The sequence below is a fragment of the Lagenorhynchus albirostris genome, chromosome 19, assembly GCF_949774975.1.
Source record: "Lagenorhynchus albirostris chromosome 19, mLagAlb1.1, whole genome shotgun sequence".
In the NCBI taxonomy this organism is placed as follows: domain Eukaryota; kingdom Metazoa; phylum Chordata; class Mammalia; order Artiodactyla; family Delphinidae; genus Lagenorhynchus; species Lagenorhynchus albirostris.
The window spans coordinates 30,514,389-30,525,777 of NC_083113.1; the positions used below are offsets into that span (position 1 = coordinate 30,514,389).

The following is an 11,389-nucleotide window of genomic DNA, read 5'->3' on the forward strand; positions in this document are numbered from 1 at the left end:
GTCTGAGAGGAGATGTCATCAGGGAGGCATTGGCACGAGAGAATTGCTTTATAGTATCTCCCATAGCAACAGAAACCTCTGAAAAACCTATAAGGGCAGAACGGTAAGGAGATGTGAGGATTACGTAGGTTGGGAAGAAACCCTAAAGAAGGCAGCAGATGGTACAGTAGAAGGGAGAAGGGCATGGCATCCCCCTGGACCCCGAAAGAAAGAACAGAGATGACTATGAGCCATTCTGTTACCAAAAAGTGTCCCTGATTTTTAGACCAGTAAGAGGTCTTGTGACCTTGTCTCTTCATCTCTTGACCCCTTGGAGGTACTATCTGAGCACCTTACCCCTCACCCCAGGGGCGTCTTTTCTCTGGTGGAGTCTTTGCCACAGGTCAGAGGAGCTATTAGCGGTGACCTGGAGTGGGACAAAGCCCTGCTTCCATATGCTAGGAGGACAGGGAACCCCGGTCAAAGGAAATTCCTTCTTGGATCCCAAGTAGGAACTCTAAATGTTCATTTTCCTCAAACAAAACCAGACACCCTGCTATTCGTGGCCACTGGGCTATATAATATATTAATATTATATTTCAGAGAAATTATAGGTAATACTGGTGTTGAGGAGAAGAATTAGGAGCGATGAGAACCATTATTTACATGGAAAATGGTGAGTTCCAAACAAATGTGGAGAGCACAGTTATTTGCAGCAGCTGGGCTTGGCCTGGGCTATTCTCTCTGCTACTCCCTTCTCCTCCCAATGAGGGAACAGTATAGGTTCACAGTAGGTACTCCATAAGCATGCTGATTGATTGACTGAGATCTAGAGAGCAGGGTTTATCCATACTGAACAGCACAATGATTTCTTGCAAAATGGCGGGTTATCCAGATGGCTGAATGGCATTATCCTGGTATTCAAAAGCATTTGGGGGATATTTGGCTTTTAGAGCAGCTAAGCAAGCTCTTCTATCAGGCTTCTCCCTTCTTCCCTGAAATGTGAAGCCAAAAGTAGGTTTTTAAATAACCAGAAGTTAAGTCAAGTCAAGCTTCTCGAGTGGTCATGGCTGAAAAAATAGTACCTGCTAAAAAGGTATATTGACCCACCCCATCCCCCCCAAAAAGAGCTGACCCATGGGCCAAAGTGTGGCTTTTCCTCACTCTGATGTGTGTTGACTTTACTGATCTGAGAACATTAACATGTGAGTCAGAGGCAAGAGGTTAAAAGCCTTTGAAAGAGAAAGTGAGAGTGTCCTTTGTTGGACCTCACTCAGGAGTTGGTTTTGCTTAGTGGTTCTGCAGTAGGTAAACTGAGTTATACAAATCAAACAAGCTGATTTCATACAACCACCTTAGTCAAAGTAGACCATCGTGATTCGTATGACAGGGCAGCTCTTTCTTTGTCAAGTTGTCCACAGAGCCATGATGGCAGTAACACAAAGTCCAAGAGGACAAATGATAAATTCATTCACTCACTCTTCTCTTTTCAAAGCATTTAAAGTCTCAAGGGTAGATGATTATAAACAGGTCTGCATGCTCGCCTCACCTCTAAGACAGATTATTTGGAACAAAGTCTGGTGAGACCATGAAAAACAGTACAATGGAGTAGCCTCTTACTCCAAGTGAGATTTGAAATGTGGTGTTTAATGTAGACATCATGGAGAGTCAGAATTATTCACGGAATCCCTTAAATGGTACATAAAGTACTATTAGGGAGTTAGATCCCGTGTTATATGAAAAAATACTTCTTTTTATATATATATAAATTTACTTATTTTTGGCTGCATTGTGTCTTCATTGCTGCATGCGGGTTTTCTCTAGTTGTGGCGAGCGGGGACTACTCTTCGTTGCGGTGCATGGGCTTCTTGTTGCGGAGCACAGGCTCTAGACACATGGGCTTCAGTAGTTGCAGCGCATGGGCTCAGTAGTGGTGGCGCACGGGCTTAGTTGCTCCGTGGCATGTGGGATTTTCCTGGACCAGGGCTCGAACTCGTGTCCCCTGCATTGGCAGGCAGATTCTTAACCACTGTGCCACCAGGGAAGCCCCAATACTTCTCTTTTAAATATTGGAATAACTCTGTGTGGCAAGATGCTACGATTTTACTGGGCCCAGAGAACCTAAGAACGGAGAACATGCAGGTCCCACATTGGTCTAGAGCTCCCTCCACAGCATAGAAGCCCATTGAGATTGTTGCCCCTTTACATCATTATTTCCCACTTTCTTCATGCTGGTCCTGGCAGTTGCGTCTTGCAGGTTAAACGTAGATTTGATGTGATATCACATCAGGGTTTTCTACTTGAGTGAAGCCTCTTAAGCCTTGGTGCTGGTTTACACCGTTTGAGGGAATGTATTGTGATGTGGCTGATACCCTAAAACAGCCTTCTGTTTGACATGAACCAGGATGACAGTCAACTCCTCACTGTAAGTGAAAATTCCAGAAAAAAACTCTGACTTGGAGAAGACTGGATATTTTCTGATGAAGTTGTGAGTCTAAATTGCTCTAGTCTTTTGGGACTTTCCTGGTGGTCCAGTGGTTAAGACTTCGCCTTCCAATGCAGGGAGTGTGGGTTCGATCCCTGGTCAGGGAACTAAGATCCCACATGCCTCGTGGCCAAAAAACCAAAACATAAAAAACAGAAGCAATATTGTACCAAATTCAATAAAGACTTTTAAAATGATCCACATCAAAAAAAAATCTTAAAAAGAAAGTGTGATGTCTTTCACACTTATTTTTTTTAATGCATTCTTTTTAATGGCTGTGTGATATTTCATTATCTGGTTGCACATAGTTTATTCTTTTTTTTTTCACACTTGTTTTTAAGCATGACACGCCCCCGGCCAATGTTGCCTAATCTGCTGTGTTTTAAAAATAGAACTTGTGTCACATAGGAAAGGGCTACATTTGTGCAGTAGTCTACATATTTTAAAAGGCTTTTATATTTTTATATACATTATTTAATTTTTATCTTCACAAAGTCCAGTGAACCAGGGAAACATGAACTTCGTGTAACAGTTGAGGAAAGTAAGAGGTTGGGAGATTTTTCTCAGGGTCACTCCAGGAATACAGTTGACCCTTGAGTAAATTTGAACTAAGAAGGTCCCCTTATACATGGGGTTTTTTTCAGTAAATGTAGTCAGCCCTCTGTATCTGTGGATGCAGAACCCAAGGATACGGAGGGCCAACTGGAAGGGATTTGAGCATCCACGGATTTTGGTATGCAAACTGGGGGTCCTGGCACGAGTCCCCTGAAAATACTGGGGGATGACTGTATAATTAGAAGTAGTTTATGCTCTTAAAAGATGAAGATGTATCTTTTACTTCTATAGATGATAGACGCTTACGCTATGAGAACCTCAGGGTCATTAGAATGAAGAGAAAGTTTTGTCAGTCATTTGCTGTAATTATTGTCACAGGAACATGAAAAAAAAAGCATTTTGCTCCTTTCTTTCCCCGGAAATGGTTTGGAATCTCCTGAATATCTACGTTTGGCAAGAATAGCTAAGTAATCAGGGGATAGCACCCATTTTGGTCCAAATGGGAATCCATGAGAAAGATGGAATGTGGTGGAAAGGACAGCCAGCCAGATGTCCAGGGTCTGCACAGCCCCGCTCTCCCACCTGCCATTCGATTAACCTGGGGAAAGGCAGCCCTCACGTCAAATGTGGTTCAGATACCTACCTCCCCATCTCTCTCAGGTTATTGTGAAAATTGAATAAATCAGTGCTGCATATTAAGATTCTTCGGGACGCTTAAACAATGTACAGAATGTACTTATTTTAATCAGGAGTTACTCTCTTCTTTCACATTAAAGAATTCTCTCTTAGGAGTTCATTTTTTTTGTCTCCTCAATGGCCTGTGCTTGGTAATATTTCTCCATCAAGTTCTAGTTTTTTGTACTTTTTTAAAAAAATTTATTTATTTTTATTTTTGGCTATGTTGGGGCTTCGTTTCTGTGCGAGGGCTTTCTCTAGTTGTGGCAAGCGGGGGCCACTCTTCATCGCGGTGCGCGAGCCTCTCACTGTCGCGGCCTCTCTTGTTGCGGAGCACAGGCTCCAGACGCACAGGCTCAGTAGTTGTGGCTCACGGGCCTAGTTGCTCCGCGGCATGTGGTATCTCCCAGACCAGGGCTCAGAACCTGTGTCCCCTGCATTAGCAGGCAGATTCTCAACCACTGCGCCACCAGGGAAGCACTACTTTTTTTTTTTTTTTTAACACTTGTTTATCCCAATGAATCTTTTAGCAGGAACCATTTCTCCCAAAATCTTTATCATTTCATCAAGAGTAATGGAAATGCTACCTGTCCTTCTTTATTTGTTGCAAAATTTAGGGACGAGGAGGAAGACCGTACATGTTTTCTTAAAATCGATGGCCAGCACATTACTGTAAAACCTATTGATTAAAAACACAAAGTATAATGTTAGTCATTTAGTCTGTGAAGTGATGCAATAAGGGAAGAAATTTATTCTCTGGCTCTTGCATTAACCTTTTATTGACTACTTGCATACCCATAATTAACACACACTTTAGCTAAAGTGGTTAATTTCAGCATGGCGACCAGTGTTCACTAATGTAGCTGCGGTCCTCATCCTGCAAATGTAAGTGTAGCCCTGGGGAAATCAGCAGGCAGTGGGGCCCTGCGTGAGTTACACCTGGGAGAGGAGAGGAGGGGAACCTCTGGACAGTCGGCTGACAGGCCAGCCGACGTGACACCTTTCAACTGCTTCCTGTTACGTCACTAGGTCATTCAGGGAGAACCACTCCCAAGTAGCAAGAGTTTTGAGCGTAGCTACAGAGTCCTTTGAATTGAAATAATGTGAATTTGGGAGGGAGAGAGATGAAGCATATATTATTTTCCATACCTCCCCTTGCAATGCCACATAAAAGGAACAGGGTTTTCTGAGTAGATCTGAGTTTATTTGTTAACCCTTTAGGATGGGAGTAGAGAGCACAAGGTTGAAAGGGGAAACTGTAGCTTCCTTACTGTTTAGCTGAGTTTCTTACTGTTTGTCTGGGCTCAGAATGATCTGCTATCCTTGATAAAGAAATTTTTAGGGAAATTTTTTTAACTTTCTTTAGAAAGGTCATCCAGCTCTGGTCATTAAAACTGGCTTATTTTTATTTTATTTTATTATTATTTTTTTTTTGCGGTACACGGGCCTCTCACTGTTGTGGCCTCTCCCGTTGTGGAGCACAGGTTCTGGACGCGCAGGCTCACGGCCATGGCTCACGGGCCCAGCCGCTCCACGGCATGTGGGATCTTCCCGGACTGGGGCACGAACCCGTGTCCCCTGCATTGGCAGGCAGACCCTCAACCACTGCGCCACCAGGGAAGCCCTGGCTTATTTTTGCACAAAGGCCAGTGTGGATGACACCAGCGCACTCTTGTTTTCTGGGTAGAAATTTGTCCCCAATGGAAATATTATTGGAATCGAAAACAAAAGCCAGGGATTTCATGCTTTCACATGATCTCTGCACTGTATCAGCAGCATCTCAGTTTGGAGAGAGGACCATCAACATGCGCCTGGCAGGCAGGGCCACTGCAGTGGATGTTGTAGAAGGCAGGAGGGCACCGAGGGGTGGGACGCATGGCCGGCATATCAGCCAGGACTCTTTGGGTCGCAAGTGACAGAAAAACCGAACTCAAACAATAACAAGTTCGTGCAACTGAAAAAGTCTAGGCATACCTAGCTTCAGGTGAGACTCAATCCAGCTACTCAAACCGTATCACCCAGGACCCAGCCCCTTGCTGCATGGTAGCAAAATGACTATGCTGGTTCCAGATCACATATCCTAATAGTTCCCAGGCCAGGCGATAAGAAAGCCTTTTCCCTTAGTTCCCAGACCAGTCCTTTGATTTACTCTCTCAGTCTTGCCCTGGAGAGGGTCACGTGCCTCCCCTAACCTCCTCCCTGTGGCTGGGAGAGTAGGATGTGCTGATTAGATCAAACTAGTCAAGGCTCTTCCCTGGCTGTAGAGGTGGAGCCAATCTCACTCAAACCACGTGGCCAAGCATAGGGATGGGACGGATTCCCCACAGGAAACTTAGAATCTTCTTTGTGGGAAACTTGGGAAAAGACACAAGACAGCCAGTGTCCACCACCATCAGGACTCCTAAAACATTTCCTAAGAGAACTCAGGGCCCCTTGATTTGGCGAGAGCTACAGAGCATGCGTGCTGAGAAACAATCCAACTTTATTTCCGAGAAATGCCAAGTCAACCTGAAACAACTGCCACTCAGACAGTCCAACGACAGCACCTGTTATGAATTCTGGGTCTTCAGGAGCAACTGCTAAGTCTTTCTGAATCTGAGCATTTTCGCCTGTCACCGGAGAGTTGTAGCAGCTTGAACACATAAGCCTCGGCGTCCTGGAATGTCACATTGTGATGGGATTCAGCCCCAGGCTCAATCTGCTTCAAGCCAGAAAGAGCTGCTTCTGGATCTCCAGAGCTGCCCCCAGTCCAGAGGCAACCCAGTCAGTTAGCTGAAGGGAGGGGACAGTCACAGGTACAATAGGCAGCCCTCTTGTTGGCATCTCCCATTGTCACTGGCACTCGTAGTAGAAGTAACGATAGCAACAATAGTATTTAATAATTATTGAGGGCTCCCTATGTGCCAGGCACTGTGCTAAGTACTTCTCATGTGTTAATCCATTTAACCTCCACAACAAGCCCATAAGTCATGTACTGTCATCGTCATCACCGTCATCAGTATTCCCACGTGACAAGTAAGAAACTGAGGCTTGGTGAGGTTAAGAAGCTTGCCCAAGATGTCATGCCCCAGGGAAGCAGCAGCTCCTCGTGTCCGGAGAACGTCTTTACCACTGTGCTTCCCCATCTTAGGAAATTAAGATGGAAGAGAGGCAGAATGAGGGAATTGAGCAGGAGAAATTGAAACCTAAAGGGAGATACGCCTTCAAGTCATTCTCAAGCCTTTTCTTTTTCAGTCCCCCCATCCGGCATGATGTTGAATTGGACAATGTGCTTTGAGTTGGGGGCGACTGTGCTTCCTTGCAGGCGAAGGCATTACCTCAACAGCAAGCCCTCTGTGGGGCGCAGTCGTGACCATTGAGAAACTGGCGAGGAGCGCTGGGCATTAAAGGAAGAGTTTTAAAGTGATCTTGAAAGACCTGAATTAAGGCCCTGAAGAGACCAAACAAGGGGTTCTAGCTCTAGCCCAGAGGGAAGCAGTGGGTACGCACAGCTCCTAGCCTCTCAGGGCCGGCATGAGAAGGAGGTAGTACCCACACCGGCCAGTCCTTCCATGGGAAGAACAGTAGAAAATCAGAGCAGCTTCACCCAAAAGAAAACTGGGTGGGCTTGGGAAGCTTGTACAATACAAGTGTAAACGAACTTCTGCAGCAGGTGTTACCATTTTTAATACTTTCTCAAAATAAGGGGGCAAAACGCACTGCCAGGTGAAAAAGCATCTCTGTTGACTTTTGACAAACCTTATGCTATTCGAGGTGGATCAGCACTTATCACAGCCCTTTAATCTGCCAACCAGGGTAGTGTGTGCACAGATCGTTTACCCGCCGTGAGATGGAAAGGCTCAATTTGGAATAACTCTCCCTACCTGGTAAATTGAGCCTTACCCTCTGATTCTGAGGCAGAGAGAAAGAACAATTTAAAAAGCTGTGCAGAGTTCCTTTGTAATTAGTCGCAGCTTCCCTTGAATATTAATTTCCCCCAGCCCTTTCATGTGATTTAGAGACTGTCTCTAGAACTGCAGAGACGCACCCACTGCAGTGAGGGGCAACATCTCAAACACCTATTATTATTAAGTACTCTGCAGAACGTGCCTCTGTTCTTCAGTTCTGTGTGGGCTTATCAGTGCAAACAGTTTAATATTTATGCTAAGAGGATTGTCAAAAGCAGCTTCTGTTGCTTTAATTCTTGTTTTAAATAAATAATGAGAACATTTAAACACATTACTCTTCTTGGGGCCCTGAGGTCAGCTAATCTTATTATTTATGAAGTGATGTGCTACATAATAGTACTTAGTGCATGTTAACAGACGCTATTATCAGGGCCCGATGCGGAGAGCTGAAGATATATTGGAATGTTATGTGTAATGTACGACGGATTGAGTGCACAGGATGCCAGGATAGCAATTAACCACCCGAGAAAATAGGTGTAAAGTTGAAGTATGTTTTCCCATGGGGATCCCCTCACCATTAATAATTCCCCAGAGGAGAAGATGTCCTTTAGTTAGGAGCCTGCTCGACTGTCAGGCTTGGAAATAGGTCCAGGATGGTCCATTCTTTGATCTCTTCATCATAGTTAGTCCTACACGGAAGACAGAGGATGGGTAGGACCACTTTTTAATTGATTCAGAGAACAATGCCAAGAAGGTCAGGTGGGGTGGGGAAGGACCACGCAGCTCTCCCAGATGTACTCAGAATATTTCTTTTCGGTGCATGCACTGTCACCGCCACGTGCTCCAAGAGAGTAGAGAAACCGTTCGTTTCTTATTGCAATTTGTGTTTTCTTCTGTCTGATCATCACTTTTCAGATACATAAAGCCAAAGCCACTGAGTTTTCCCAGGCCAATTTCCAGTAAGCTGTGATCTTTCGGCAAGGTAGATGCCTGCCAGGGTGCGATGATGTCGCCCCAACTTTTTTCCTACGAGGCTATAATTTAGTTGCGTATGATAATTAATTTCTCTACTATTGATGAATAATCCATTTAATAAAAACCGTGATTTAAGTGTTTTCCTTAGGGAGTCACTCTTGCTAGCCTCTTAATTTAATTTTGTGGAAGTTTTCTCCACCTATTCATCAGTGGAAATGATTATTAACCTCTATTTGCATATATCCTTATAAATCGGTCTCTCCTTGGAGTGCCTTTTTCTGAGCACAGCAGGCTGGGACACTTTTAAATCTCTGGGATCTCCAAAGTCAATCCCGGTCTGTAATATTGTTTAATCTATTCTTGGACGTTTTAATGCAGTAAATTCAATTTAATCTTTCCCAGTAATCTAGTAATACATGGAAATCCCACAAACAGTTAAATCTGATAATGGCTTAATCACACACTTTAAATAACAGTCGAGATAATGAAAAAATAATTCACCATTTTAAAGGCAGAGTAACTGAATTTCCCCGATGATTGGCTTCTACAAAGCCATTAGAGGTAATACAGATCTGGGCATTGGAAAAAATAAAGAAGTTCCAGCACCATAAAGAACAATTCTTCCTTCTTATAAACACACCTGCTTTCTGCCGCCCAAACTCACCCTTGTGTATCATCACCACCGTCATAGCGGATCGTCACTGGGGCATTTGGCAAGGTCGCCCCAAGTTGCCCGTGAGTTTGGGTCTTCCAGGCATTTCCTCCCAGGGGTAAACTGCCTGTTCTTCCTCTTGCAGGTGCCAGTCCCGAATTGCCCGAACTCTACCCGCGGATCAGAAGCCAGAGTGCCGGCCGTATTGGGAAAAGGATGATCCTTCGATGCCTCTGCCGTTTGATCTCACAGATATCATTTCCGAACTCAGGGGTCTGCTTCTGGAAGCCAGACCCTAGAGAAAGAGCACAAGTCTTAGGTGGAGGAGCAAAGGCTGTCTTTGACTTCTCTCCTCCAACCTTGTCATGGGCTTAGGCAAGGGGATTATGGGTAGACTGGGCCTTGGGATTGTAGACCCTGGGTCCCAGTTGGAAACAGCTAGGGAACGGAGCCTATGAATATTAAAATGTTTAAAAGTGACACAGCGTTATAGTGATTTGGTATTAAACAAGAACCTCCAACCCCCAAGGCTGTTCCCCACTTGGATTTTTAATGTGAGCCATTCCACTCCCAAGGCCTGGGAAGCGACCAAGGTGAGCCTGGCCTGTGGCAAAACCTAACCTACTTTCCTCCTTCCCAAAGCTTTGCAGAGACTCTGCAGGGGATGGCTCTGAGGCCGTCTAGGGGAAGACCGAATTTAGAGACATTTAGCCCATTTTCTCACCACACCCTTTCGAGGCTATGCTGTTCAGTATGGTAGCCACTAGGTAGATGGGGCGCCTTAAATTTAAATTCCATTTTAATCGTAATTAAAAATTCAGTTCCTCAGTTGCACGAGCCACATTTCAAGTGCTTAGTAGCTATGTGTGGCTAGTGACTGCTGTGTTGGACACAGGACCATTTTCATCATTGTAGAAAGCCCTCCCAGACAGCACTTCTATCAACAGTTTGAGAGCGGGAGATTCTGTTTTCCCATTCTCTGTAGCTGCTCTCCCCACAGGCGAAATAAATTAAAAGAGAAATGCCTCGTTGAAGAGTAGCCTCTTTCCCTTCTCTAGGACAGCCTGGGTTATGAGCCCTGTACTCTGCACATAAGAATGGAGCAGTGTTGAAGATTAAAATAAAGTTGACATCCTGTCTTGAGGAAGTTTCCCTGATCTAATGAAAGAGACACAGTCCTATTCACATTGCTTCCTGATTTTAGCCAGCATACTACATGTTGTTTCATAATTCCCCCGTTCGCACATAACGATGGGTAGCATTGAGGCTTGAAGAACCCTAGTGCCCATCCTGATGATGTCAGGGCACCAGAGAGACGATGAAGAGGTTAAAACTTGGGCTTTGGTTTTCGAGTGCCTGGATCTAAATGCCCAGTAGCTTGTGACTTTTGGTGTGTTACTGTGCCTTGGTTTTCTCATCTGTATAATGGGGATACTATAGGCACCAACTCATAAGGCGGAGATGAAATGAAATAACTTAGCTGCAGACTTAGAACAATATCTGACACATAGTTAAATACCCAGTAAACATTAGTATTATTATATGTCAGTAAGTGACCTGCTGTAGGCATTTTCCCCTCCCTTCCTCAGTCTTGGTGCCATTTGTGTCTCGTGGTGCCCTGAACCCACCTCTCCCTTTTGGGCCTGGCTCCCGACCTTTGGTGACCCTGGAAATCATGAGAATAGTTAGCCCCTCTCCCCAGCCTGTCACCTTCTTTGTAGTTGTTTGCAGTAGTTGGAAAGCTGAGGAGCTTTTTTGCCCCTTGAGAGGTGCGCTGAGAACCAGGCTCTCTCCCGCCAGCAGAATCTCGCTGGTTCAAGGTATGGGCTCATTCACATGGAGTCAACCCCAGGGAGTTCACGTCACACAAAGCAGGCGGGGTTTCCTCATCTTGAGACTCTTCGTAGACACTGGATGAATTCCCTGATGTCTTTAAGCCTCAGTCTCCCCGTCAGTGAACGATGAAGCGCTGCCTCTCAGGGTTGTGGGAGAGACGAAATGAAATCACGTAGGTAAGGAGTGCAGGGCACGCAGAAGTCACCGGCTGGGCAGCCTTGGGACCATCTAGCCTAGTGTTCTATTTCACCCCCCCAGTGTCTCTTCCTTGTCATAGTTCACTAGGTGCCAATATTCAAAAATTGGGAGATTTCATGTAAAATAAAAATGTGTGCATCCTCTTCA

The 11,389-nt window shown here is 44.9% G+C and overlaps 1 protein-coding gene across 2 annotated transcripts in view; it reads left to right on the forward strand.

The window, feature by feature from the left end:
* Positions 1–9,688, forward strand: part of FTO (FTO alpha-ketoglutarate dependent dioxygenase) — a 373,271-nt gene extending 363,583 nt beyond the window's left edge. The window contains exon 9 of one of the 2 annotated variants that reach the window (XM_060130666.1): positions 9,354–9,688. In XM_060130666.1, coding sequence (XP_059986649.1) covers positions 9,354–9,507 — 154 coding nt within the window. In that variant the 3' untranslated portion in view covers positions 9,508–9,688. The remainder of the gene's footprint in view (positions 1–9,353) is intronic. The other variant, XM_060130667.1, reaches the window with a different exon arrangement.
* Positions 9,689–11,389: the final 1,701 nt, after the last annotated feature.